The sequence below is a fragment of the Stegostoma tigrinum genome, chromosome 14, assembly GCF_030684315.1.
Source record: "Stegostoma tigrinum isolate sSteTig4 chromosome 14, sSteTig4.hap1, whole genome shotgun sequence".
NCBI classification, from domain to species: domain Eukaryota; kingdom Metazoa; phylum Chordata; class Chondrichthyes; order Orectolobiformes; family Stegostomatidae; genus Stegostoma; species Stegostoma tigrinum.
In genome coordinates, this window is record NC_081367.1 from 5,856,281 (window position 1) to 5,883,184 (window position 26,904).

The following is a 26,904-nucleotide window of genomic DNA, read 5'->3' on the forward strand; positions in this document are numbered from 1 at the left end:
TGTAATGGGTGTTGAGCTGGATGAACACAGCTGGCCAAGCAGTGTCAGAGGAGCAGGAAAGCTGACATTTCGGGCCTAGACCCTTCTTCTTTTCTGAAGAAAGGTCTCGGCTCAACGTCAGCTTTCCTGCTCCTCTGATGCTGTTTGGCCTGCTGTGTTCATCCAACTGTATACTTTGTTATCGCAGATTCTCCAGCATCTGCAGTTCCTACTTTATTTCTAAGCCTGACAGATATTAGAGGACTTGAGTGGTGTTGGTGGGTATCATTAGTGCATTAAGGAACAAAATGTCAGTTGTGGTTACGTTAGAAGTGACAGTCAAGTTCCACTCAAAGCAGGAGGACAAAGTCTGGGGAATGCTCAGGGTATGAGTAAAGAAATACTGGACTATCTGAAGTCCTATCTCTCGAGCAAAACCGGCCCTGTCTGCCTCACGTGTGGACATAAACAATCTGATGGCACTAATTTGAAGTCTTGGAGTGTGGTTTCTCTCTCACTTCAGCACCAGTGTCCAATGGGAAATATTTAGCTTGCAAAAAAATTAATAAAGTTGTTTATCCTGTCATTATCACATTTTGGGATTCTGTGTGTATTGGCAGCCACATTTCCCAATTTACCCTGGTGACTCCAGTTGAAAAGAGGAATCATTTGTTGTAATTGCTTTTGGGACATTCTAGAAAGAGACATAGAAATAGAAAAGTTTCGATGACGTTGCCAAGAGGGTCACAGGTAGTTGAATAGAGAGCACTTGTACTCTCCATTGTGAATTGATCAGATACATTGTGCTCTGCTTCTACCTATGGCCAAGGACCTGTTGCCCAGGATCACTTCACAAAATACTGAGCGTGGGAGATGGGGAATGATGTTCTCATTGCACAAACATCAAATTGGACAGTAATTACTATTTGTATAGGATATAGGTGTATAATAGCTTCAGGGTTCAAATGATGAGGTCTTCACCCTTTTACGGTTTGATGCTTGAATCATCCTGCTGAGTTTCCACCTTTTTGTTTTTTGGGACTTGTTTAATACCAGTTACTCTTTTTAGCTAAAATGTCAAATGTCCCTGAGCTTGGCGTGTGTTGGATTTGCAAGTTTGTTACTACTGACCTGTGCCTATTTCTCAGCAGTGGTGCTAACAGATGGAGCCACCATAGTAGCAAACCCTATCAGCACTTTCAATGCAACGCCTGCTGTGACCACGGTGATCCAGACCCACACTCAGAGCAGCAGTACGACTGCACCAGCACCGGGATCGTCTCCACGGCCCAGCATTCTGCGTAAGAAGCCTGCCTCTGATGGGTAAGAGAGATTAAAAAGCTGGTTATACTTGGTCAGCTCAATAGGGACAGAGATTACAGGGGAGTTGTGATTTGAAGTTAGGCTGAAGCAAAACTATCAGAAGCTTAAGGACGTGTAATCAGTCCTGACTAATGTTTATTGAGCATCATCTTTCTGTAGTGTCAGTACGTTTTAAGAGATGAGACAATACATCTGAAATTACCCAACCCGAGTGTAGAAACCTTTTCAAGGATCCTTGGGGGGGTGGGGAGGGGGGTCGTTGGTGGCAGTTCTGTGGTTGCTGGTCTCAATATAGCAAGTGAACTAACATTCCCAATGTTGGGAGTGCTGTTCAGTCTCAATCCATATGCTGTCAATACCTCTCAAATCTGAAAGCAGTTCCCATGCAGCAGACTTCTACAGCCACAACCAACAAATAAGGTTCCCCTAGCCAAAACAAACTCGACTAAGTGCCATTGTTAAAGTTTTATGCAGGTTGGTTGATGTGGTTGTTTTGAAAAGATTTTTAACTGACTTGTTAGGCAGAGCAGTTGTCCTGAAAGCGATGCCAATGAATTTTGGTTTAGTCCACACACACTTAATCTGGGTATGTTGGAGCCAATGATTTTGTTCGGGTTTCTACACACCTGATCTAGTTGCCTGGAGTCTCGTGTTCTACTGAGGCCCTCTGACCTTTGGTATGTTTGTTCAGCTGGACTTCAGTTGAAATGCCATTAAGTTGCGACTGCACTTCTAATCACCACTTCATTATTAGGGCCTCTGGCTTACATTGTGTTGCCCAAAAAAATCGAGCTATGATGTTGCTCACCAAGACATTGTCTTTTTTTTGTTTGCAGCCTGGCTATCCGGAAAAGCCTCATTCCTCCACAGCCAACAGAGGCTACAAGCCCTCGACTAGATGGCACAATGCGAAATGCATCAGGATCCCCACGACCAGTTGGGTAAGGAATTCTTTTGGGTGCGCTTTTTCTGTTTTTCAAGCTCTTACATCTTGTGCAGAAAATGCCGCAAATACTCAGCAGATCTGACAGTATCAGTGTAGACGGATGTTTTAATGTTTTGGGTCATTGACAGCTCAGGTTCCATTAGAGCTGCTGAATATTTGCAGCATTTTATGTTTTAACTTAAAATCTTTAACGTCTGTGGTTCTTTGCTCCAATGTTTGTGAGAGACAAGTATCTGAAGTGTTGGTCATTCCTGTATCGTAACAGATCACCTCATAATAAATATCCTGAGGATTCTCTGCATGGTCAGAATCCTTTAGGCTAAGAAAATCTCCGAGTTTGACCACTGTTTGGTGTCGTGCTTGTTCTTGGTAGATAATTATTCTGAGCTAGTCTCGGCCCTTGGGTTCACGAGTTTCCTGGTCAAGACTTGGCAACAGGAGAGAAAATAAATCTGATTAATGATCCAGCCCAAATATCAAAACCTTCTGGATGATCCCAAGTTTTTAATACTGGTAACAGTCAATGTATTAGGTTTATCCAACGAGTCAAGACTTAGAGATAATCGGAAAGAAGAAGGGTCCCAACCTGAAATATCAGCTTTCCTGCTCCTCTGATGCTGCCTGGCCTGTTGGTCAAGACTTAGGCTATTTTTACTGTTGCCAGTGACTCCTTAGTTCAACAAGGAGCTCTGGTGAAAGGGAGAGATTGAATAGACAAAATGAAAGAACTGCGGATGCTAGAATTCTGAACTGTTCTGGAAAAGGTTTACTGAACCCGAACCGTTAACTCTGATTTCTCTCCACAAATGCTGCCAGACCTGCTGAGCTTTTCCAGAAATTTCTGTTTTGATTAGAATAGACACTTGCATATGGATTTTCTGCTACTGACTTTGGAGGCAATGTTAAGGTGAAACCTGGAGCCGTAACCAGTACCTGTAAGGCAATTGAAGTACTTCAGCACAATGTAAAGAAATGACTCAAGTGACAGACATGCTTTAAACAGTCTGTTTGAAGAAGCTGGTTTTATCTTGCTCATTTACCAGATCCTGAGAGTTTGTCAAATTAGGAGCAGGCACAGGTTACCGGCACCTTGTGTCAGATCATAAGGCTTGGCCGCTTCTGTGTGTCTTCAATGGGATTTGTAGTGATGTTCTGGTGAGGAGATTCGCTGTATATGATGAGGTTAATGAGTGCAGGGTAAATTTCAACCCATAGAGTGCTGACCTAATGCAGGCAGAATTCTGCACACCGATGTTTGATATGCAAGTAAGACATTAGATAATCGGCACCCCGATAGATAAAGAGAGAATAAGTTTGCATTAATTTTACAGCCTCAGGGCACGTTTGAAACACTTTACAGATAGTTAAGTACTTTGCCTTGGAAATGTCAGAAATACAACAGCTAATTTGGGCACAGCATGCTCCCACAAATAGCAATCTGTGGAGATGTTCTCGTTCAGTCACGTTGATTGAAGAAGAAGTATTGATTAGGACAATGGGCAAAACTCCCCTGGTGGCCTTTGAAATAATGCTATGGGATGTTTTATGTCCCTCCTTAGATGGCAGGTAGGGCTTTGGTTTATCTAAACTGCTGCAACACACTCCCTCAATATTGCCCTGGTGTGTCAGCCTAGATTAATGTGTTTGGGTTTTTCGGAAGGTGGTTTAAATCCACGTCCCTCTTACTTGGTGTTTCTGTGACCATCAGTGCCATTGCTGATCCAATCTGTCCTTCCTGGATAAGAACCAATTGATGTTCTTCTTGCAGTGTTTTAATCTGATTCGTTTTTTTTTCCCGCTCCCCCCGCCCCACCTTTTCAGTGCCAAAACCAAACCAGAAATCCACGTTTCCATGACTGCGCCAGTGGCTGTTGCCATGGAGGCGGTCAGCAGCCAGAGTATGGAGCAAATGCCTGTGCTGGGACAGCCGAATTCCCAGCAGCCTCAGCCACCAATCCCAACCCTCATTGCAGCAGCAGCCCCTCATGCTCAACCTACAGCCTTGTCAACTGTTACAGCGGCTGTCTCTGCCACGCCTTCAAGCTCAGTCTCCATGGCCACAGTGGTAGCTCCTCCGTCGCAGCCGGTCGCCATTTCTGTTCCTGTCTCTATGAGCTCAGCATTACCCGAGGCTAAAATCAAACAAGAGAGCGAGCTTGTGGACGCGCCGCAGCCAGTGTCTGGTAAGTGAAGTTCTCTTCCTCATGGACAATAGTTTACATTCAGTCAAATACTTGCTAGAAAATGCATTTGAACAGTTGTCTAGTGCACTGAGTTCTCCTTCTGCCTGGGTATTGTGTGTATTAATGCTTTTTAACTGGTGTATAGGTGAGAGAGGAGAGACATCTTAAAGTAGCTTAAAGGTCGATATTCTGTGGCCTGCCAGGAAGCATCGGGGTCAGCAAAGTGTCAAGAAAGACTGTCCTTTGTAAATGTCTTGAGTTGTTCACACTTGCCACTGATATGTCTTTGCACACTTGCAGAAGAACTCTTAAACACATGATTGCAATATTCTGCATCAATTGAGGAAGAAGAAGTGAATTAATAGACTTCGAGAAAGGAGTATAGGCGGAGAAAATTGTATTTTAGTGCATTTGGATTCCAGTAGTCCATTTCTGCTGGCTGTGCAATTGTGTGAAACTGTTGAATAAACTGCAGGTGTGTTGCTATGGGAGGGAGCAGCCAGCACCCCCTCCCATCCCCATTTAATCGAAAGATTTCATTCTAGTGAATTTATTGATGTTTTAGAATGGGGTGGCCAGGGCCTTAGGAAAGATTGCTTGGATCCTTCATTTTGTTTGCTTTCATTTAGAGTGTGGTAAATGGTCATATGGTTGTCTCTTTTGAAGGTGTTTGTTCATTTTTCCTTTGCTTCCCTCTCTGTCCCTCACTCTTTCATCACCCTTCTTTCTCCATCCCTAATCCCAGTTACGGTCTCATCGTCACAGTCCATGTCAGTGAGCTCAGCTGCTCTGACTCCGATGGTGAATAACCTTGGTCTTCCTGGCAATGAACTGCTGCCTGGTGCATCCCCTCGGAAGAAACCCCGCAAACAGCAGCATGTCATCTCCACAGAAGAGAGCGAAATGATGGAAACAAACAGCACAGACGAAGAAAAGAACAGCACCAGCAAGCCGGTAGTCCTGAAAGCAGAGAAAAGGAAATCGCCTCCCAAAGAGTATATAGGTAAAATAGTTCTGTGCCTGAAAAAGGAATGGAAATGGGCTAGCGTCTGTAGCCCTGAGGGAATGGGAGAGGTACAGAGTGGGGCTGGTGTCTATGCCCTGGAGGTGGGGAGTGGTGTTAATGGCGCTGGTCATTCTGCCCCACCCTGGAGCAGGACTGGTATCGGCACCCCTGGTGATGGAGCTTGTCCTTGTTAATTTGATTGTCTCAACATCCATAAAAATAATCAGGCAAATGGTTTATTTGGAGGATTATTCAAGTCACTTATTAAAGTTACACAGAGACTTCAAAATGTTATTTAGTTGTAGTGTGTGATCCCATTGACAGGTAAACTATAAAAATCTCCTTGGCGATTTTCTACTTCCTGAATGTTTGAAGACTGTTCAAAGCATAGGGTAATCAATGTCAGGACCTGGCTATCAGCGGTTTGGGAATTCAATCAGTCAGAGGTGATTTGAAACCTTACAACTGTTTGAGGATGCCTTCAGTTCTAGTGCAGCTCAGTATTTCTCTGTTCACCTGTGTCTGTCTAATTTCACGTTTGTTCCCACTGCATTGTCGTATTATGTGTTTGTGGAATCTGTGACCATGTGCTTTTGGGATGGTGGGTTAAGGTTTTCTGTGTATCGGGATTGCGGCATTGTTTGTTGTTCACCCTTTGTAACCCCCTCGTTCCAACTTGATATTATGTTGCAGATGAAGAGGGTGTGAGATATGTTCCTGTACGCCCTAGACCCCCAGTCACGTTGCTTCGTCATTACAGGAACCCTTGGAAGGCAGCTTACCATCATTTCCAGAGATACAGTGATGTGAAAGTCAAAGGTCAGTTTTATTTTTCATTCCTGCTATGTCTGACTGAAGGGACCCATTTGAACAGTGAATGTTTCTAAATCAAATGGCTTTCTGTTTGGAACAGAGTTTATCAACCTGTTTAACATCGTGTGTCCTTAAGAAAGGTTATTACTTCAATGTACACGTACACAGCCGAGGTGCTTTGTGTGTCTAATCCTGTATCTAGTACATGATAATATAATAATAAACAGTAGTTTTTTAGTAAACTGTTTGCAATAGAAACTTTCGTTAAAAAAAAATTATTGGACGTCAACATTACTATCTAGACCAGCATTTGTTACTCATCATGAATTGCCCAGTGAGCAGTTAAGAATCCGCCACATTGTTGCATGTTTGGAGTAAGAATGGCAGATTTCCTTCCTTGAAGGTCATTGGTGAACTAAATGGATTTTTACAGCTATTATGATCAATAGGCCACCTGCTATTTACAGATTTTTGTGTTCATATTTATCCTCTACCATGGAAGCACTCTGACCCACAACCTAATAGCATTATTAGCCTGGCTGTTATGGATTGCTAGTGCACTGCCGCCTCCAACTACTGGACCCTACTAAGCACCAGTAAGAACTGCATTATTCTGTTGCAATGATCCTCCACTGCCTCTGCATGCAAGAATGGTACTTATTGTATGAGTCCACATCCCTTTCAATGCAGAAAGGGGCAGGCAATAAATGCTGGTCTAGCCAGCTGAGGCCATATCCCATAATTTTTGTAAACTGTTGGTTTTGATGGTCTTATATTTGAAGGATAGTCAATCAATTGTCAATTGATATTTGTCATTGGTGGAATGGGAAGAGCAGAAGTTTGACGTCTAGTTGACAGTCTCTGAGACCTCCTGTAATCTTGTCAAATAGTAACCATCCCACAAATGTATGTGTTCTGCACATTGCAAGAGCCATAAATCTTGGGTAAATATTCAGTTAGTCAGTGTTTCGGTGATGGTGAGAGCTGTGGGAGAACTGTTTGCCAGAATAAGTATTATCAAAGTATCTTGAAAATACATCAGAACCATTAAAATAGACCAACTTGGCTTAATATTTAATAACACATGATACACTTCCAGTGATGCAGCAGCCTCAGGATTTTACTGGACTGTCAACTTGGATAAGAAATCCATATTTAAACACTCAGCCTTCTGCTTGAGAGCACCAAGTGAGCTAAACCAAAGGAGCATGACTCGCTATTACTTTCATGCAATGTGTATATCCTTGCAGGCAAAGTAAAATGATACAGAAATGACCCACTTTCTTTCAAGTTTACTTTGTGCAGATCAGCTAAATTGTGCAAAAAAAACTCCTGGTCAGAAGTCTGCTTCTGTTTTAAATTTTGCAGGATTTGAGGGCTGGAGACTATTAGACATATCCCTATGGCAGGGTTATGCTTCTAATCTGGCCTCAAATATTCCAGAAGATTTCACTTCCACTGATGAGAACCAAAATAAGTTCAGGAAATTTCCCTTTGCTTCAAGTTTGATCTTGCTGTCTAATAACCTTGACTGGTGCCTTTTCTGACCTGTTCTGTCTGCTTTAATGGCAGAGGAGAAGAAACCCACGTTGCAGGAGATAGCCAATCAGAAAGGAATTGTCTGCAAGGCCCAGGGTTGGAAAGTGCATCTCTGCGCCGCACAACTCATGCAGCTGGTAAGTAAAGCTGGAGAGGGAAAGTGTAGTTTGCGAGGGGGCGGTGGAAGTCACGGTGGCGCATTATTAATAGCCTGTCTTTCGTAAAGTTGGTGGTTGAAAGTGACAACGTCAGTTCTTTTCTCCAAAAGCCTTGGCAGCATTTTGTCACAGAAATACCAGCAGTACTGTTCACCCACTGACTTGTGAAGCAGGAATCGGGACTCTGTGAGCACGTCCCACAGGCAAGAGGTCATCCTTGCCCACCAGAAAATGCCGAAATGGATGTTTTGAAACTGCCACAGGTTCACTGAAAATGGTTTATTTCCAGTGAACAATGAAAATGTCCTGTTTGAACTGGGTCCTTTTAAAAATAAATAAGCGTTCTGGGACTTGATGGAGGTCGTTGGGCGGTTTAACAATAACTGTCCAACTTTAGAGTCACTTCTGCTAGCTTTACCACGGATAGTTTAATAAACTTGGTGTTTATTCAGCTGAGGATGTTGCTTGGCTTGGCTTGGCTTGTGAGTAGGAGCAGCCTGATATCACTGACCAGAAGGGATCGTAATGCTGAGTCTTTCATTTCAAGTTGAAAATCTAGCTTCCTATGTCTTCCAGCTCCGAGGGGCAAAGCTAGGTTGGTCACCTAGCAATTTAGGTATTTAAAGAGATCAATTCAGGTTATGTGGTCACCAGATATTCTCTCATTTGAAGTTCACCAGCCTCTTGCATCACTACATTATAACAAAGGACCCATTGTGTGGTGACTTAGCTAAATCTAAATCTGCCACTGATGCTTTACAGAATATTTTTTATGTTTAATTGTAAACAGTGAACTTTGTTAACTAATCACCAGCTGTATTGTTGCAAGATACATTGTGCGTTGTTATTTTTGTGCAGCTCTTGTGATACTTTTTCAGTAACAGCTAAAATGCCATTGGTATTTTTGATCAATAGTTTCAACCATTATATATGGCTATTTGCAATTCAGAATAATGGACATCTTCTTTGGATTAGAATTCTGTCAGTTGTATGAATGCTGCTTCCACAAATACTGCTACTGATGTGAAGCTGCCATTAGCATTTCAGTGGTTCTGAAGTGGTGCCACTGCCAATACAATACTATGGAAGCTCTTACCTTGTGTACGTAAAGTTCATCAATATAAATAAAGAATCGACACCTACTCTACATAAAGTATTTTTGGTATCTTACATGTATATTGGTAACAGTGAAATTCCTTATGTACGTAAAACAGCTGTTAATCCTTCAACCCTGTGTGATAGCCTTATGCTAAACACCTCAGAAGAGAGGCTGTGCCATCCTTTGTAATATTCTGTGACCTTGCACTTATGCTGTCAGTACTCTCCCATAAATGCTGCAGAATTGGGTACAGGCCATCACTCCCTTTCTCAGGGCTAGTGTTGCCTAGTTGCAGCTTTGACTCCTTCTGACTCCTGAAACTTGGAAATACTTTGGTTTCCATTTGGCTGCCTTGTCATGAAGCCATTGTCATGGACAGGGTATTACCAACAATGGCTCCTATTCCAATTCTGTTACCTCTAGAACTGAGCACACTGCCTCAGTTGAAGTCGAATTAGTATCTTATACAATTCAACTGAGCTACCTTTTCTCTTGTACTCTGTATCCCTGTTAATAAAGCCTAAGATACCATATGCATTAATTGCTTCCTTAAACTGACCTGTTTAATTTATGCACATGGATATACCTAGTCCTTCTGTTTCTGTATTTCCTTTAGAATTTGAAAGTGTGCCATGCTCACATCCAATGCTACTTAGTTCTTGCTATCACTTCCCAAAATGACAGTTGCTCAAGGATCATCCTAGAGAGCAAAAAGAACCCCTAACTTTAGTAGCAGGAATCTCCTTCCACAGCACCCCTGACACACTCCAATCTGTCCTTCAGTGGTGACTGACAATCTCTGGGACAAGATCATCACCAAGATCATGATCATCCATTCAACTGTCTCTGCTCAATTTCGTTTTTGCCTGCTTATTTGAACACCACTCAGATTCCCAATGCCCTACCTTTGATCTTCTATCTTTATCTAGTTTTGTTCCTACATCACTTCATGTCACTTTTAACATTGATCTTAGTTAGGAGGATCACCTGCTGCTCCCTTTACTGTTGCTGACCGCCCAGCTTCCCCTCCAGAGAAAGAGATTTGGAGACCTGACTTCCTCTGCACACCATGCGGACCAAAAGCATGAAGCTACTCTTTGTAACAGATTTACAATTCTGTTGTATCTCCTGTTGACAGCCACATCAAACTCGCAACACAGTGAGGGTCCACCAGCAGATGGGTTTGATTCGCAAACACCTTTTTCTCCCCTAGATGAAAGCAATAGAAATTATTGGGATTTTCTTTTTCTCATTGAGAAAACAGTGATTCGAATCGCTCCCAGTCATTACAGCAGACCACTGAAATGGGACGGACTTTCAGGACAATGAGTCACATTCAACAAGCACCAAGGACGGCCACGAAAGCCACCCCCTCAAAGATACAAACCTCTTCCACCTGAAGGGGAACACAAACTCTGATTAGGGGACCTCTTCCTCTGCCACCTACTGGAAGTCTTGCTAAAAACATACAAGGCACTAGATCACAGCTGGAAACACTGAACAGTTTTGGGCCCCTTGCCTAAGGATAGACACAGGTAGTCCAGAGAAGGTTCACTAGATTGATCCCAGGCACGGGAGGATTTTCTTGCAAGGAGAGCTTGATAGACTGGCCCTGTACCTAACAGAGTTCAGAGAAGTGAGAGGTGGCCTTATTGAAACATGCAAGATTTCTGTGGTCCTTCACAGAATTAATTGCCCTTGTGGAAGACTCTAGGGCCAGAGGGCATAACCTCAGAGAAGGGGGGTCGCTCATTGAGGGGAAATGATTTTTTTTAAGAATAGTGAATATGGAATTCTTTACTGCAGCGGGCTGTTGAAGCTGGATCATTAAGTGTATTCAGTGCTGAGATGGGCAGATTTTTGATTTCAGGGTTATGGGGAAGGAGGGGACAATGGTGTATGACTCTGACTGTATGGAAGAAAAATGGAATTGAGGATTATCCAATCAGTTTTGAATTGCAGACCAGACTCAATGGGGCATAGGACCTACTTCTGCTCCTACATCTTATGGTTCTGTTGAGAATAGTGTATAACTGTCAGTTGACGACCACTCTTTCAAGGTATGTATTTGAAAAGTGGACCTTTGGATTAAGATACCCAAACTAACTTATAGTTTATAATACATTAACAAGATAAAATTGAAGAGGAAAACCAAGTGTTTTATTGTTAACCAGCTGAATATCATGTTATCCAAGGATTTACTTGGTGTAGTTAATTATCAAAATGTTCGATTTTGGACTTCCTCCTTACGTCTTTTTTTTGTCTGTTTCCTCCCTTAAATACGGACTGGCAGACAAGTTTGGAACATGATGTATACAGCCGCTTGGCTTCATTACAGGAAGGACTGATTCCAAAGAAGAAAGCCGCTGCAGATGATGACATGCATCGAATCAACGAGCTGATCCAGGTATGTGGATATTTCATATGAGGTGCTTGTCCAGTAGCTTGGAAAATCTACAAAGGTACCACCTCTGGATTGTTAACATGAGCAGGCTAAATACAGGTCTATATTAGACTGTAAAGTAAAATTTGCTTTCTCTTCAGATAATTAGTATGTGAGTGAGTTAAAATAGTAACTTCCAAACTCACAACAACTTCCATTCAGAAGGAAAAGGACACCAGTTGCAAGGTTCTCTCTCTAAGCCACTCACCACCCTGACATGGAAATGTGTCACCGTTCCTTCACTGTTCTTGTGTCAAAGTCATACAGACATACAGCATAGAAAGAGACCCTTTGGTCCAAAAGGACCACACTGACAGTGTTCCCAAATTATATTAGTCCCACCTGCCAGCGTTGGCCCATATTCCTCCACACCTTGCCTATTCATGAACTTATCCAAATGCCTTATAAACATTGTACCTGTACTTGCATCCACCACTTTCCCTGGCAGTCCATTCCACACTCGAACCACTCAGCTTTAAAAAAAAGTTACCCCTCATCCTTTTTTAAATCTTTCTCCTCTCACCTTAAAAATATGTAGTTTTGAACTTCCCCACTCTAGGGAAAAATCCCTTATCATTCACCCTATCTATGCCCATCATGATTTTATAAACATCAATAAGGTAACCCCTCAACTGCCTATGCTCCAGTGAAAAAAGGTCCCAGCCTTTCCAGTCTGTTTTCATATCGCTAACCCTCCATACCCAGCAACATCCTGGTATATCTTTTCTGAGCCCTCTCCAGTTTAATACTATACATCCTATAAGAGGTAGACCAGAACTGGACACAGTATTCCAGAAGAGGCCTCATCAGCATCCTGTACAACCTCAACATGACGTCTTAACTCCTATAGCCAAAGATCTGAGCAATAAAGGCAAGCATGCTAAACACTCCTTAGCCACTCTGTCTACCTGTGATACAAACTTCAAAGAATCATGTAAGTGAACCCCTAGGTCTTTCTGTTCTACAACACCACTCACAGCCCTTCCATTAACAAGTCCTGTCCCTGTTTGTATCACCAAAATGCAATACCTCACATTTATCCAAAGTAAACTCCATTTGCCACACCTGAGCCCATTCACCTAATTTATCGAGGTCTCTTTATAATCTTAGTCTATATTCTCATTCCAAATTATTTATATAAATGATAAACAAAAGGAACTCCTTTCTTGAGCAGCATTGTGGCAGTACCTAAACTACATGGATTCCAGTGGTTCACAAAGGTAGCTTACCGCCAGGAAATTGGGGATGGGGAACAAATGCTGTCCCAGGCAGCAACACCCTGCTTTCTTGAATGAATTAAAACAAGTGTGGGATGGACAAGGTACAAACAAACTCATCATTCAGTGGGTGCTGTTAGCAAATATTATACATCAGTGCTGAATGAGATGAAGCAGAGAAAGCAGCAAGAGTTCCATAAGTTTTGAAGCCTGTTGGAAATGAATTGGAATAGAATTCTGCAGTGGTAGCTTGCTGTTCAGGCATGAATAGGGTATCTCAGATGGGATTTCTTAACACCAGAACTGTTTATACCTGTAGTCCAGCATTATTTATGAACTTTAGAATACATGGAACATTGTCAGAAACTCAGGAATGCAGTTGCTGTAGCGGGTGTGTCAGTTCAGTTTTACAATAAGACTGGTGATAAATAGCTGATGTCAATAAAAAAACTCATCAAGAAGCTACTGTAGTGTGTTGGCGGCTAAAAGTAACCCCAACAGATTCATCAATGTCCTCTAGGAAAGGAAGCCTGTTGTACCTGCACATTTCTGATTTGGTTGATTCATGTCTGTCCTCTGGGAATGTCATGTGAAGGTTGTACGGGGTGTTGGTGAGGCCTCTTCTGGAGTACACCTTGCAGTTCTGGTTGCCCTGTTATAGGAAGGGTGTTATTAAACTCGAGAGAGAGTTCGGAAAAGATTTACCAGGATGTTGCCGGGAAAGCAGGGTTTGAGGGACTTTTCTTTCACTGGAGTATGGGAGATTGAGGGGTGACTTCATTGAGGTTTATAAAATCAGGAGGGGCATAGATAAGGTGAATAGCAAAGGTGTTTTCTCTAGGGTGGGAGACTCCAAAACAGATAGGGGGCATATTTTTAAAGTGAGAGGAGAAAGTATTAAAAAGGACAAACCGCAGTGTGGTTTTAGTGTGGAATGAACAGTAGTAGACTGTAGTAGAAAGTAGTAGATACAGGTACTGTTACAATGTTTGAAAGACATTTCGATAAGTATGTGAACAGGCAAGGTTTGGAGGGATATGGGCCAAGCGCATGCAGGTGGTACGAGTTTGGGAACATGGTCAGTGTGGACTAGTTGGACCGAAGGGTGTGTTTCCATGCTGTGTGACTGTATGACCTGGTGAACCATTTGGGTGAATTAAGTCACCACTCGAGGTATCACCTTTCAAGGGGTAGCTCAGAATGGGAAATAAATGCTGGGTAACTAAATCAATAAGTCCTTTGAATGAAAAATGGAATGGGTAGGCTGTGCCATGTAGCTGGCTATATAGAATGGCCCAGAGTAAGAAATGAGCTTGGTGGATGAATTGGGGTGGCCTTGCATCTGGACTGGATAAACTGAGGTGCCCCAAATTGGACAACATGAAATGTATCACATATTAATCTCTTCCTTTTAAAACAAAGTCAGTGGAATGTATTTATCTTTTTTTTCAAGATTAGATTCCCTACAGGCCCTTCGGCCCAACAAGTCCACACCACCCCTTGGAGCATCCCACCCAGACCTATCCCCCTATAACCCACACACCTCTGAACACTATGGGCAATTTAGCATAGCCAATCCACCTAGCCTGCACATCTTTGGACTGTGGGAGGAAACTGGAGCACCCGGAGGAAACCCACACAGACACAGGGAGAATGTGCAAACTCCACACAGACAGTTACCTGAGGCTGGAATTGAACCCATGTCCCTAGCGCTGTGAGGCTGCAGTGCTAACCACTGAGCTACCGTGCCGCCCAAAAGATTTACATTTCTAGAGTGCTTTTAGGCAGTAGTTCTGTACTTTTGGGCAGCAAGTATAGATTAGATTAGATTCCCTACAGTGTGGAAACAGGCCCTTCGGCCCAACAAGTCCACACCACCCCTTGAAGCATCCCACCCAGACCCATCCCCCTATAACCCACACACCACTTCATTCCTAACACAGAGTTTCATCACTTTGATAACTTGATAATTTTCACCAGTGTAGCACCTGATTGTTAAATTTTGTACGTATTGGGTTTTATTTCTGACATGTGTCAAACTACTTGTGCACGATTCTATTCACAGGGAAACATGCAACGCTGCAAACTGGTTATTGACCAGATCACTGAGGCCAAAGATACCATGATGAAGGTTCTGGATCATAAGGACAGAGTTCTGAAACTGCTCAACAAAAATGGCACAGTCAAGAAAGTGTCTAAATTGAAGAGGAAAGAAAAGTCCTAAAACCTCATGTTGGATAGTATCTGTTTAAAGCCACTGTATAGATGTTTAGTTTGGTATCTAAATAAAGCTGAGATTTGCAGGAGATGGTTAGGTTCTATAGAACGTGAACACTGCTGCAGTGTGTCCAGTGGTCACAGCAGAAGACGCACTCATCTTCCCTATAGCGCTTCCATTGTTGCTCAGACAGTGATAGGTTGATTTCTAAGTCCCCACTCCCCTTTTAAAGTCATGATAACCTACAAAAAGGTTTTTATTTTGACCCAATTTAAACAACTTTTATTGCCAAGGAAATTTCATCTGAGCTAAAAGACCAGAACAAATTCCTCCTATGCTTTTTTTGGCACTGGATAACTATTCTGAAACAACAAATTCACCTCGGCCCACAGTTTTGCCCTGTTAGCTTGGTATTGCCGGGTCATGAATTTTGTACAAATCAATTATCCATTCCTCCTAATTAGCCACAGCTCATTACCTCTGTTGATCTACAGAGCAAGAGTGTGTGCTAATTCACTCATCACGATTAGCGACCTCGGTCAGTTGCTGGAGTTGAGAAGCCTGGCTGTAGATCAGATGTGAAGCATGATCCCATTCCAGTGCCTGAAGTTAGTCAGCATGCAAGTGCATGTAGGTGGCAGAGGAAGAGGTCCCTCAATCAGAGTTTGTGTTCCCCTTCTACGGGTGGAAGAGGTTTGTATCTTAGAGGGGGTGGCTTTCGTGGCCATCCTTGGTGCTTGTTTCACTGTCCTGAAAGTCCGTCCCATTTCAGTGGTCTGCTGTAATGACTGGGAGTGATTTGAATTACTGTTTTCTCAATGAGAAAAAGAAAATCCCAATAATTTCTATTGCTTTCATCTAGGGGAGAAAAAGGTGTTTGCGAATCAAACCCATCTGCTGGTGGACCCTCACTGTGTTGCGAGTTTGGAGTGGCTGTCGACAGGACATACGACAGAATTGTAAATCTGTTACAAAGAGTAGCTTTATGCTTTTGGTCGCATGGTGTGCAGAGGAAGTCAGTTCTCCACATCTCTTTCTCTCTCACCAGGCTGAGTGGAACTGAGTGGTGCATTATTTCAGCTAATTTCTAGTTTCTCCCTACACCAGATTCCTGTGCTGGTGAAGTACAAAATCTTACCATGTGACTATCTTTCTATCAGAAGTTTCAAAAAGTGAAATAACTGAGTTTTTTTTAAAAGCAAAAATGAAAGCTTGCACATTTCTCATTAGACTTGGCAGCATTTCTTCCTTCCCCGCACACTGCTTGCCTCTTAGCACTCGATGTGTTTGGTGTTTGACCAGTAGTGTTTGTAATTGAGAAGGTTGAGTAGGTAAAGCCTGGACTGCCCCTGTTGTGAGGTGATCTTGTGTGAAATGTTTGTAGTTTGTGTTGCAGTTTCTTGTACATATACACTTGGAGATCATTAATAAACAGTACAAGCTTTTATACCAATCATGCTACACTGCCTGGAAAATCAGATGTTCTGAGTTCTATAGTTTTTCAGTGTGTGTCTATCTGTTTGTATCTTCCAAAGTTCACACCATGTCAAAACTGTGGCCATGCTACCTGTTTTGGTTGCTGGTTCTTGAGCCTCCCTAGCTTACTGAATTGGCCACAGCAATTGAATGTGGGGAGGCATTTGACCAGGTAGCTAACTGAAAAGTAAGTTTGGGCTAAAGCTAGTTGTTCTTTTTTTTGTCTATGGCCTATGATAATTTTGCTGCTCATGAGGCTGTTTATTGGTCAATTTAGGCCAGTTCCTCAATTCTTTGTCTGCAATCTGTGCAGTCTTCCCAAGGTTCGCATGTTAATTCTTGGGGCTGTGATCAGTGCTGAAGATACAGTACTGCACTTGCCTTGCTCCTTTGAAGTGTGATCAGTTGTACTGTACTGAGACAGATCTCCTGAGATATAACTGCCTCTGCACATGGAGAGTCTTTGGGTTCAGACCACTGTAACTGAGGGCTGACTGACTGCATATTTCAAGAAAAACCAATCATTTCTTTGTCCAGTTTCATTCCTATCCATTGCAATTTTGTTCCAATGAACACTTTCCATCCCTAACACACTCCTTGATGGCAAGTGTTGTATCTTTTCCAATCTCTCTCTCTTCCCTTAAAGGTGATTTTTATTCATTTTACTTTATAGCAATAAAGGTCTAAGCTGTAACATTGAACTTCAAAGTTTAAATATTTCTTTCCAATGTATCACTTCAGGTCCTAAGGAGTATATTTCAATTTTTCAACGCTGCTTTTACAATTTGACTTCATTTATCCAAATGGACCACATTGCCACTACACTGAGATTTCTTCCTTACTGGGAGATATCCTCTAACCCCACTGATATTTCCATTCCTTGGGATACCGCTTATGGGAAATAAGGCTTTTGCCAGGGTTTGGTAACAGACTGAAAGTGGAAACAACTTGCAGGCCCCATATTTGGCAAGTGTGAGGATGCTAATTTGTCACAGAGAGAAAGAAGACACCACTTGTCTGTTTGGAGGCACAGCGTGGGAGTGAAATTCTTAATGTTATCAAGGGAGCAGGTACTGATTGTACTCAGCATGCTAGCACAGACCCCTTCCAACCTTCAAACACCCCACAAGCTCTGGCATTCAATCAAAACAGTAACTAATGTCTCCATATCTCAATCCAGTATGCATTTGACTTGTCATCCAATTCACCAATTTGCAAACTTCCACTTCTGATTTACCTGCTGGTCTGCTGGAAGTACAACTGAGAAAGGATGGAAAATCTTTTCCTGTTTTATGAATAGTTGTCTTAGTTAAAGCAGCATCCATGTGCTGTAGGAATAAGGCTGCATTTGATCTGATTGTGACAGATTCACATTATTGGCACATGGTGTCAAAAATCATGTAGCTATCAGTGTTGCATTTTGTCTTACACCTCTAAAAACAAAAAGCTGCAGGGGACGACCAGGTGGCTGTGCCATTCAATCTACATAACAACTCCCTTAACTCTACATTCCTGCCTGATCCACAGATGCTGTGATTTGTTGATGCCCAAAGGTTGACCAATTTCAGTTTTGAAAATACACCTCTTCAGCATCTGCATATCTCTGTAGTTGAGGATTACAAATATTCACAATCCTAAATGTGTAAATTTCTCTTCATCTCAATCCCAAATGGTTGGTCTCTTATCCTGGGACTATAACTCTTTGATTGAGACTCTCTAGCCCAATGAAACATTTATATTTCAATGAGATTTTAAATTCTGGAGAATATGGATCCATTCTACTGGATTTCTTCTTGTGGAATCATGCATTTTATCACAGGAATTAATCTAAAGAAATACTTCCATCCCTTTTTAAGGCCAATACCCTTCCTTAGGTATGGTCACCAAGACAGTACACAGCATTCCAGCTGTGATCTATCAAATGCTTCCTTACTCTTAGCCTTTACTGTAATGGGGTTGGGGTAAATACCATTTGCCTTCCTAATTTCTTGCTGCAGCTGCATATTAACTACTTCTACGATTCAGCTATGAGGACACCAGATCCTTTGGTTGAAACCATTGTTTTTCCACTCTACTAAAGTGAATAATTTTGCACTTGTTTGCCAGTGCTGTGCCCAGTCACATAATCAACTCACATTGTGCAGCTTCCTTTGATCTGTCCACTTTCTTACCTAGCTTTGTATGGTTAACAAACTTTGATATAATTGGTGCCCTCATTAATTCACTGATATAGATTTTTAAGTAGCTTGGACTTGATTTCTGACACTTACTAACTGATTACAGCCTGCCATCCTAAAAACAAACCATTTATTCTGGACTTATTTTTACCTCTGACCAATCGTCAAACCATGCAAACATTGCCTTCAATTCCTAGAGCCCTAATCTAGGAATTGAATCCCTTATGAAATTCCAAATGTATTTCATAAATGGTTCCACATAATAGTTACACCTTCAAAAAAAGTTCTGATTCATACCAGCCCCAGGACCTGTACCACTGTACTAGTTTATTTATTTCCTGCAAAAAAATTGTCTTTTGAGCTGTATGCCCTGTTATATTATCTCTTAAGAGATATTAGAACTGCCAGGTGTTTTGGTTTCTGTATGCTCCTTCTATTTCTGAAGTCTGTATTTTTCCTTTCTGAGATTCTGGTCATAGGCAGAAAGCAATAGCTTTCTGACACAAGAACTAACTAAAGCAGTACTCTGCTGATCATGCTCCCCAAATTATGCCAACTTGATGCTGCCAACTCAAGCAATCGTTGTTCTAAGTCATTATAGTAATTGCCAATGAGCAACCACAATTACTCTCTTCCTTCTGGTATATAGCTCTAACATAATGGCACATTAGGCAGTCGTATTTGTCCCAGAGACACTGCCTGCAGCAAGTTATCAGATGTATGTGCTGACACTGAAAAGTCTGATAAGCTACTACACCAGAGCCAAGTGCTTGAATAATGCAAAATAAATTGGCTGATTTATGTGGGTTAATGTGCAAATTCTGATGCTTCTGTCCCTCCCTGAGACCCATCTATGGTTTGGATTTGTCCAGATTTGATTTACTGTGGTAATCTCTTGACTAGCCTCCTAACCCTGGCACATTTACATCAGCTCAGCCAAAACTCTGCTGCCTGTATTTCATCCCCATCAAAGCTCTGCCCAGTTAGACAACGCTAATAATGTATGAAAAGCCTTGCCCCCTTCTAACTTTTGAGCCATCCAAATCCCAACTGCATTTCTTGTAATTTCAGCTTCTTTCACCTTCATTCAGTTATGAGTAGGTTTGCTCTGAGTAATACCAGAAATGTGTGGGTGTAGACATAGGGGATGTTTTCAGTTGAAGTTGATTGGAGTAGACTGTCTGCAGGTAAAAAGACGACTGATAAGTGGGATGTGTTCAAGAGTGTGACCACGAGAGTTTAGAGGCATTATATTCCTGTGAGAGCGAAGGATAAGGTGGGAAGACCAAGGAACAACAGATGAATAAAGATATTGAGGTTCTAGTCAAGAATAAGAGAATCTTATTTTAGATATAGACAGCTTGGTTCAATTGAATCTCAATATAAAGAGTGAAGGAGAAATCAGGAAGGCAAAGAGGAGATATTAGATAATAACCGAAAGAACTGCGGATGCTGTAAATCAGGAACAAAAACAAAGTTGCTGGAAAAGCTCAGCAGGTCAGGCAGCATCTGTGGAGGAAGAAACAGAGTTAACATTTTGGGTCTGATAACCCTTCCTCAGAACTGATGGCTAGGAAAACATCAGTTTATATGCAGAAAATAGGGAGGTGGGTGGGGTAGGGAATAAATGATAGGATAGAGCCCAAAGAGAGAGAAAGACAGTTGGACAGACAAAAGAGTTGCTAACGATCAAGCTGGGAGGGTGAATAGTTGTTAATGGGGACTGTTAGTGACTAACAACAGTGGGTGTGTAGTGGCAGCCTATGTGGTAACAAGGGGTGGGGGGCTGGGACATGGGAGAGTTTAGGCCCTAAAATTATTGAACTCAATATTGAGTCTGGAGGGCTGTAGGGTCCCCAAGCGGAAGATGAGGTGTTGTTCCTCCAGCTTTCGTTGGGCTTTGCTGGAACACTGTAGCAAGCCAGAGACAGATGTTGGCCAAGGAGCAAGGTGGTGCATTGAAGTGGCAGGCAACAGGTAGTTCAGGGTCTTTTTTGCGAGCAGAACATAGATTTTCTGCAAAGTGGTCGCCGCTTGGTTTCCCCAATGTAGAGGAGACCACATTGTGAGCAGCGAATGCAGTAGACTAGATTCTTGGAAGTGCAGGTGAAGTGTTGCTTCACCTGGAAGGTATGGGGCCCTTGGATACTGGGGAGGGAGGAGGTAAATGGGTAGGTGTTGCACCTTCGCCGATTACAGGGGAAGGTGCCGTAGGGCTGTGGGGAGGTGTTGACGGTGAAGAAATGATGGACCAGGGTGTCCTGGAGGGAACGGTGCCTGTGGAAGGCGGACAAGGGAGGGAAGGGGAATATGTGTCTGGTATTAGATAACATTGGCCAATATGGTTAAGGACAATCCAAAGAGCAAGAGGGTAACTAGAGAGTGGGTAAGGCCTCTTAAAGACCAAGGAGGTCATCTTTGTGTTGAACCCCAGGAGATGGGATAGATACTGATTGAATATTTTGTATCAGTATTTACTGTGGAGAAAGAAATGGAGTCCAGAGAAGTCAAAGAAATAAACAATGAATTTTTAAAAAAAAACAATGCACGACAGAAGAGAAAATTTAGGAGGTCTTAGAGAATATAAAGGGCAGTAAATCCTCGGGACCTGATCTAATGTATCCCAGAACATTGCAGGAAGTAAGGGATGAAATGAAAGACCCTTTGCAGAAATATTTGCATCACCTATAACTACGAGGTACCTGATGACTGGAGGGTGGCTAATGTTATACCTTTGTTTAAGAAAGGTTGTAAGAAGCCAGGGAACTATAGACCAGTGAGTCTGACTTCACTAGTGGTAAATTGTTGGAGGTGATTATAAAAGATAAGATTTATGGACATTTAGAGAGGCAAAAATTGATTAAGGATACGAATCTTCTCAAAACTCACTGATTAGGGATAGTTAGCATGGTTGTGTGTGAGGCAAATCGTATCTGACAAACTTGATTGAATTTTTGAAGAAATTACCAAAAAAATTGATAATTGCAGAGCAGTAGACATTATTTGGATTTTAGTAAAGGTTCCGCATGATAAACTAATTGGTAAAGTTGGGTCACGTGGGATTCAGGGTGAGCTTGCCAATTAGATACATAATCAGCTTAACAGCAGGAGACAGAGTGTAATGTAGAGGGTTGCTTTTCGGACTGGAGGCCTGTAACCAGCAGTGTTCCACAGGAATCAGTTCTGGGTCCTCTTTTGTTTGTCATTTTATATAAATGGTTTCGATGAGAATATAGAAGGCATGGCTAGTAAGTTTGTGGATGACACCAAAATTGGTGGCATCGTAGACAATAAAGAAGGTTTTCTAAGATTACAACGGTGTCTTGATCAAATGGGTCCATGAACAGAAAAATGGCAGATGGAGTTCCGTCTGGATAAATGCATTTTGGTACAACAAACAAGGGTGGGGCTTGTACAATTAATGGTAGGGCCTTGGGTAGTGTTATAGAACAGAGGGACCTAGGGGTGCAGGTACATAATTCTTTGAAGTTTGCATTATATATAGACAGGATGGTTAAAAAAGTGATTAGCACACTTGCCTTCATTGCTTAGTCCTTTGAGTGTAGGAGTTGGGACGTTATGTTGAGGCTGTACAAGATGTTGGTGAGGCCTCTTCTGGAATACAGTGTCCAGTTTTGGGTTGCCCATTTATAGAAAGGATATTATCAAGCTGGAGAGGGTTCAGAAGAGATTTACCAAAATGATGTTGGGTATGGAAGGCTTGAGTTATAAAGAAAGACTGATAGGCTGGGCCTTCTTTCACTGGAGTGTAGGAGGTTGAGTGGTGACCTGATAGAAGTTTATAAAATAATGAGAGGTAAAGATAGAGTTAATGGTAGTTGTCTTTTCCATAGCATGTGGGATTTCAAGAATAGGCAGCACATTTCTACGGTGAGAGGAGAGAGATTTTAAAAAAAAGACGAGGCAAATTTTTTACACAGAGTGTGGTTCATGTGTGGAATGAACTTCCTGAGGAAGTGGTGGATGCGGATGCAATTACAACATTTAAAAGACATCTGGATAGCTATATAAATAGGAAAGGTTGAGGGATATGGGACAGGAACAGGCAGTTGGGCCAAGTTTTTAGTTTGGGATTATGTTCGGCATGGACTGGTTGGATTGAAGGATCTGTTTCTGTGTTGCATGACTCTGAGTCTATGACAAGCTGAATTGCTTTTGGAAGAAAAACAAAGCTGAGGGTTGACCTAAGCATGGTCTTCAAAATTCTGAAAAGTTTTAGTAGGGTGGGTGCAAAGAGAACATTCTCTCTTGTTGGGAAGAGCATAACCAGATGCCACGAATGTAAGAGAATATTCAAATCAGCTATTCAGAAGAACCTTCTTTACCCTAGGACTGGTAAGAACTTGTTAGCATGGGCGTGATTACAGTAAATTGTATAGTTGTACTTGAGAGAAGACTAAACAAGCGCTTGGAGATGGAATCAACGATTGTACTAATGGATTTAGACGAGCAAAGATGGAAGAATCTCAAGGGCAGTATAATTCTAATGTGAGCTTTTGGGCCAAATGGCCCTTTGTTTGTGCTGTATGTCCAATGAATTGATATCCTACCTACGGCCCCAGATTTGAATCCCATCAAGGCTTACGATAGAATTTGAGTTTGTTTAAAATCTGGAAACACAAATCTAATGATGACCACAAAACTATTGTTAATTGTTTAAAAGGACCTAACTCAGGAAGGAGATCTGTTGTCCTCAGCTGGTCTGGCCAACATCTGACTCCAAGTCCAATATGGTTGACTTTTAACTGTCCTCCGAATTAGCCTAGCAAGTCACTCAATTGTACCAACAGCTAGAAAATATCAAAAAATGAATGAAAGTGGACTAAACCACATAAATGACTATGACAAAAACAGCCCTGTCAATCCTACAAAGTCCTTCTTGCTAACATTTAGGAGTTAGTACTGAAATTGGGAGAGCTGTTTCCTAGACTAGCCTGACAAGCAACACCCTGACATGGTCATACTCACAGAATCAGTCGTTACAATGTCTCAGACTCGCTGTTATGTGGAGCTGCCGGTGTTGGACTGGCATGGAACAAGGTCAGAAAACACACGACACCAGGTTACAGTCCAATGGGTTTCTTTGAAATCACAAGCTTTTGGAACCTTGCTCCTCCTTCAAGTGTTAGTGAGAGAGGTTGTATTAGACACAGAATTTATAAGTAAAAGATCAAAGGGTCACGACCACTGATTAAGATATATTCAACAAACCAAAGATGCTGTTAAATGTTTAATCAGTGAGGAGGTTTTAATTGATTAATATGTATATGTAAACCCCCTATTTCCTTTCAAATCACTGTCCTGAAACAACTAAAGGTTCTATCACTGTAAATAAAAGGTGATGTTTAAGGTCAGACAATGTTAGGTGTGAGATAACGGGAACTGCAGATGCTGGGGAATCCGAGATAACCAAGTGTGGAGCTGGGTGAATCTTAGGAGCACAGAAGCTGATGTTTCTGGGGTCTAGGCCTGAAATGTTTGGTATGAAGCCTTGTTTAGAATCTGTGTTTTGGTTTGGAGTCAGACTGGTTTTATTTCTAAAATAGGAATTTATAAAATGCCGCATTGACTTACTGTCTATAAACTGTGCACTTTTTGAACAAAATACAATGTACCTCCAAATACCCATTCACCTCACAGATTCACATGTGTATCCGTGTGAGGGAGAGAGAGCGTCTGCTCTCAATCTTCAGTAAAATAATCGAAGGTATTAGTAACAGTGCTATCAAGCAGCACCTGCTCAGTGATGCCTAGGGCCACTCAGCTATTGATCTCATTACAGCCTTGGTCCAATAATATCTGGCACATAGGAAAATGTTCGTGGTTATTGGAGGTCAGTCATCTCAACTCCAGGATGTCTCTGCTGGAGTTCCTTAGGTTGGTATCCTGGGCCCAACCAAATTCAGCTGTTTCATCAATGACCTTCCCTCCACCGTAAGGTCAGAAGTGGGAATGTTTGCCAATGATTGCACAATGTTCAGCACCATTCACAATATTGAAGGTGGCCTTTTCCAAAACCAGCAAGATCTGGACAGTATCTAGGCTTGCGCTGACAAATGTCAAGTACCACTTGCATCTCAACAAATGCCAGACAATGACTATCTCTAACAAGTGATAATCTTATTACTGAATCTCCAACTACCAGCGGCCTGGGGAGTTAGCATTAAGCAGAAACTAAACGAGTCAAATAAATAAAGTGGCCACAAGAGCAGGTCAGAGGCTAGGAAAACTGCAGCAATTAATTCACCTCCTTATTCCCAAAGCCTGTCCCTTATCTACAAGGCACAAGTCAGGAATGTGATGGAATACTCCCCACTTGCCTGGATGGGTGCGGCTGCATAAATACTCAAGACCTTCGACATCATCCAGGACAAAGCAGCCCACTTGATTGGCACCACATCCTCAAACATTCACTCCATCTACCACTGAAGCTCAGTAGCAGCAGTGTGTACTATCTATAAGAAGCACTGAAGAAATTTGCAACAATTCCTAGACAGCCCCTTCCATATCCATGACCACTTCCATCTAGAAGAGCAAGGGCATCAGATACATGGGAAAACCACCACTTGCAAGTTCCCCTCCAAGCCACACACTACCCCAACTTGGAAATATATTGCCATTCCTTCACTGTTGCTGGGTCAAAATCCAAGAATTTCCTCCCTAAGGGCAGTGTGGGTCAACCCACAGCGGTTGGACTGCAGTGGTTCAAGAAGGCAGCTCACCCCCACTTTCTCAAGGGGCAACTAGGGAAGGGCAATAAATGCTTCAGTGACACCTGACATAACCTTGCAGAGGCTGGTACCCCATCACTAAGTCACCCTTTATTTACACATGTAGAGTCCTTGATGCTGATCTAGCTCTCTCAGAGTGAACAGAGCCCTTGACACTCCTGTTGGTATCTGTTAGCCAGGGCTCCCTGAATGGACCAGGTTAACAGCCTCAATCATGAAACTCCTATTCTGTGAGGTCCACCTGGCTGACCTCATTGCAATCACTATAACACCCACCTCCTGTGAATTAATTTAAAAACAAAATACTCCTGATTGATTAATTCCTGATAATCAGTCAAAAAGCATATTTTCCCAAAGGGCTAATAGTTTTACAAGTTATAGCAAACAAAATAATTGTGCAAGACTAGTTTTTAACTCCTTACAATTTTTCTCATGCACTTCTTGCAGGTTAAACTTTAATTCCTTAAGATTTGGAAGCTGTATGTGCAATTGGTGATAGGTTCATAGCAGAGCAGTTTTTGACACTCTAAGATCAGGGTTAATAATCAGGTTCCAACAATGATGAATTACCATGTCCATGAGGCCTGACTGATGCTAATATGGCTGGAATCCTTTACTCAAGTGTTATGACAAGGAGACAGACAACCAAACCAAATCAGCCTTTCTACATCTGTGGTTGCAACACAGTAAAATTAAAGCCTTCAAGGACTATCAAAATTAATCCCAATGGTTCTTCACCAGACTTTTTTGAATAACCAATCCCAGATTCTGTGAATAATCAATTTCGACACTGGTTTGTGGCTTAGACAAAGCATAGAAACTTAGAAGATAGGAACAAGAGGAGGCCATTCAGTCCTTCGAGCCTACTCTACCATTCTTTACCATCATGGCTGATTGTCTAACTCAACAGCCTAATCCTGCTTTCTCCCCATAACCTTTGATCCCATTCACCCCAAGTGCTATAGCTAGTTGCCTCTTGAATACATTTAATGTTTCAACATCAACTATTTCCTGTGGTAATTGAATTCCACTGGCTCACCACTCTGGGTGAAGAAATGTCTCCTCATCTCTGTCCTAAATCATCTACCTCAAATCCTCAGACTGTGACCTCTGGTTCTGGACACACCCACCATCAGAAACATCCTCCCTGCATCTACTCGGTCCAGTCCTGTTAGAATTTTATAAGCCTCTATGAGATCCTCCCCTCCCCCGCCCTTGTTCATCTGAACTTTAGCAAATACAATCCCAATCTAATCAATCTCTCCTCATAAACCAGACCCGCCATCCCCAGAATCAGCCTGGTAAACCTTCGCTGCGCTCCCTCGAGAGCAAGAGCATCCTTCCTCAAAAAGACTCAGCAATTTACTAACAATACAGTAACTTTAGTAGAGCAAAATTATACAATCAATTAATGTAATTGATGTCTATGTTTAAATTCAATAACATTTGTTTTCAGCCCTATTCACACAAAAACAGGCTGATTTAGAGATTAATAATGAAAGGAAACATATTTCCTTGAAAGCTGTGTCACATGTGGACAGGATGGTCAAGAATATATTTAGCATGCTTGCCTTC

At 42.1% G+C, this 26,904-nt stretch overlaps 1 protein-coding gene across 6 annotated transcripts in view; it reads left to right on the forward strand.

The window, feature by feature from the left end:
* The window catches only part of LOC125457837 (histone deacetylase complex subunit SAP130-like), a 56,136-nt gene extending 39,759 nt beyond the window's left edge, over positions 1-16,377 (forward strand). For 3 of the 6 annotated variants that reach the window (XM_059650963.1, XM_048542495.2, XM_059650962.1), the window contains exons 14-21: positions 1,128-1,302; positions 2,139-2,243; positions 4,070-4,431; positions 5,177-5,434; positions 6,131-6,256; positions 7,823-7,926; positions 11,340-11,453; positions 15,787-16,377. In XM_059650963.1, coding sequence (XP_059506946.1) covers positions 1,128-1,302; positions 2,139-2,243; positions 4,070-4,431; positions 5,177-5,434; positions 6,131-6,256; positions 7,823-7,926; positions 11,340-11,453; positions 15,787-15,987 — 1,445 coding nt within the window. In that variant the 3' untranslated portion in view covers positions 15,988-16,377. Of the gene's footprint in view, positions 1-1,127; positions 1,303-2,138; positions 2,244-4,069; positions 4,432-5,176; positions 5,435-6,130; positions 6,257-7,822; positions 7,927-11,339; positions 11,454-14,771 lie in introns of all 6 variants that reach the window. The other 3 variants (XM_059650961.1, XM_048542496.2, XM_048542497.2) reach the window with 3 other exon arrangements.
* The last annotated feature ends 10,527 nt before the right edge of the window (positions 16,378-26,904 follow it).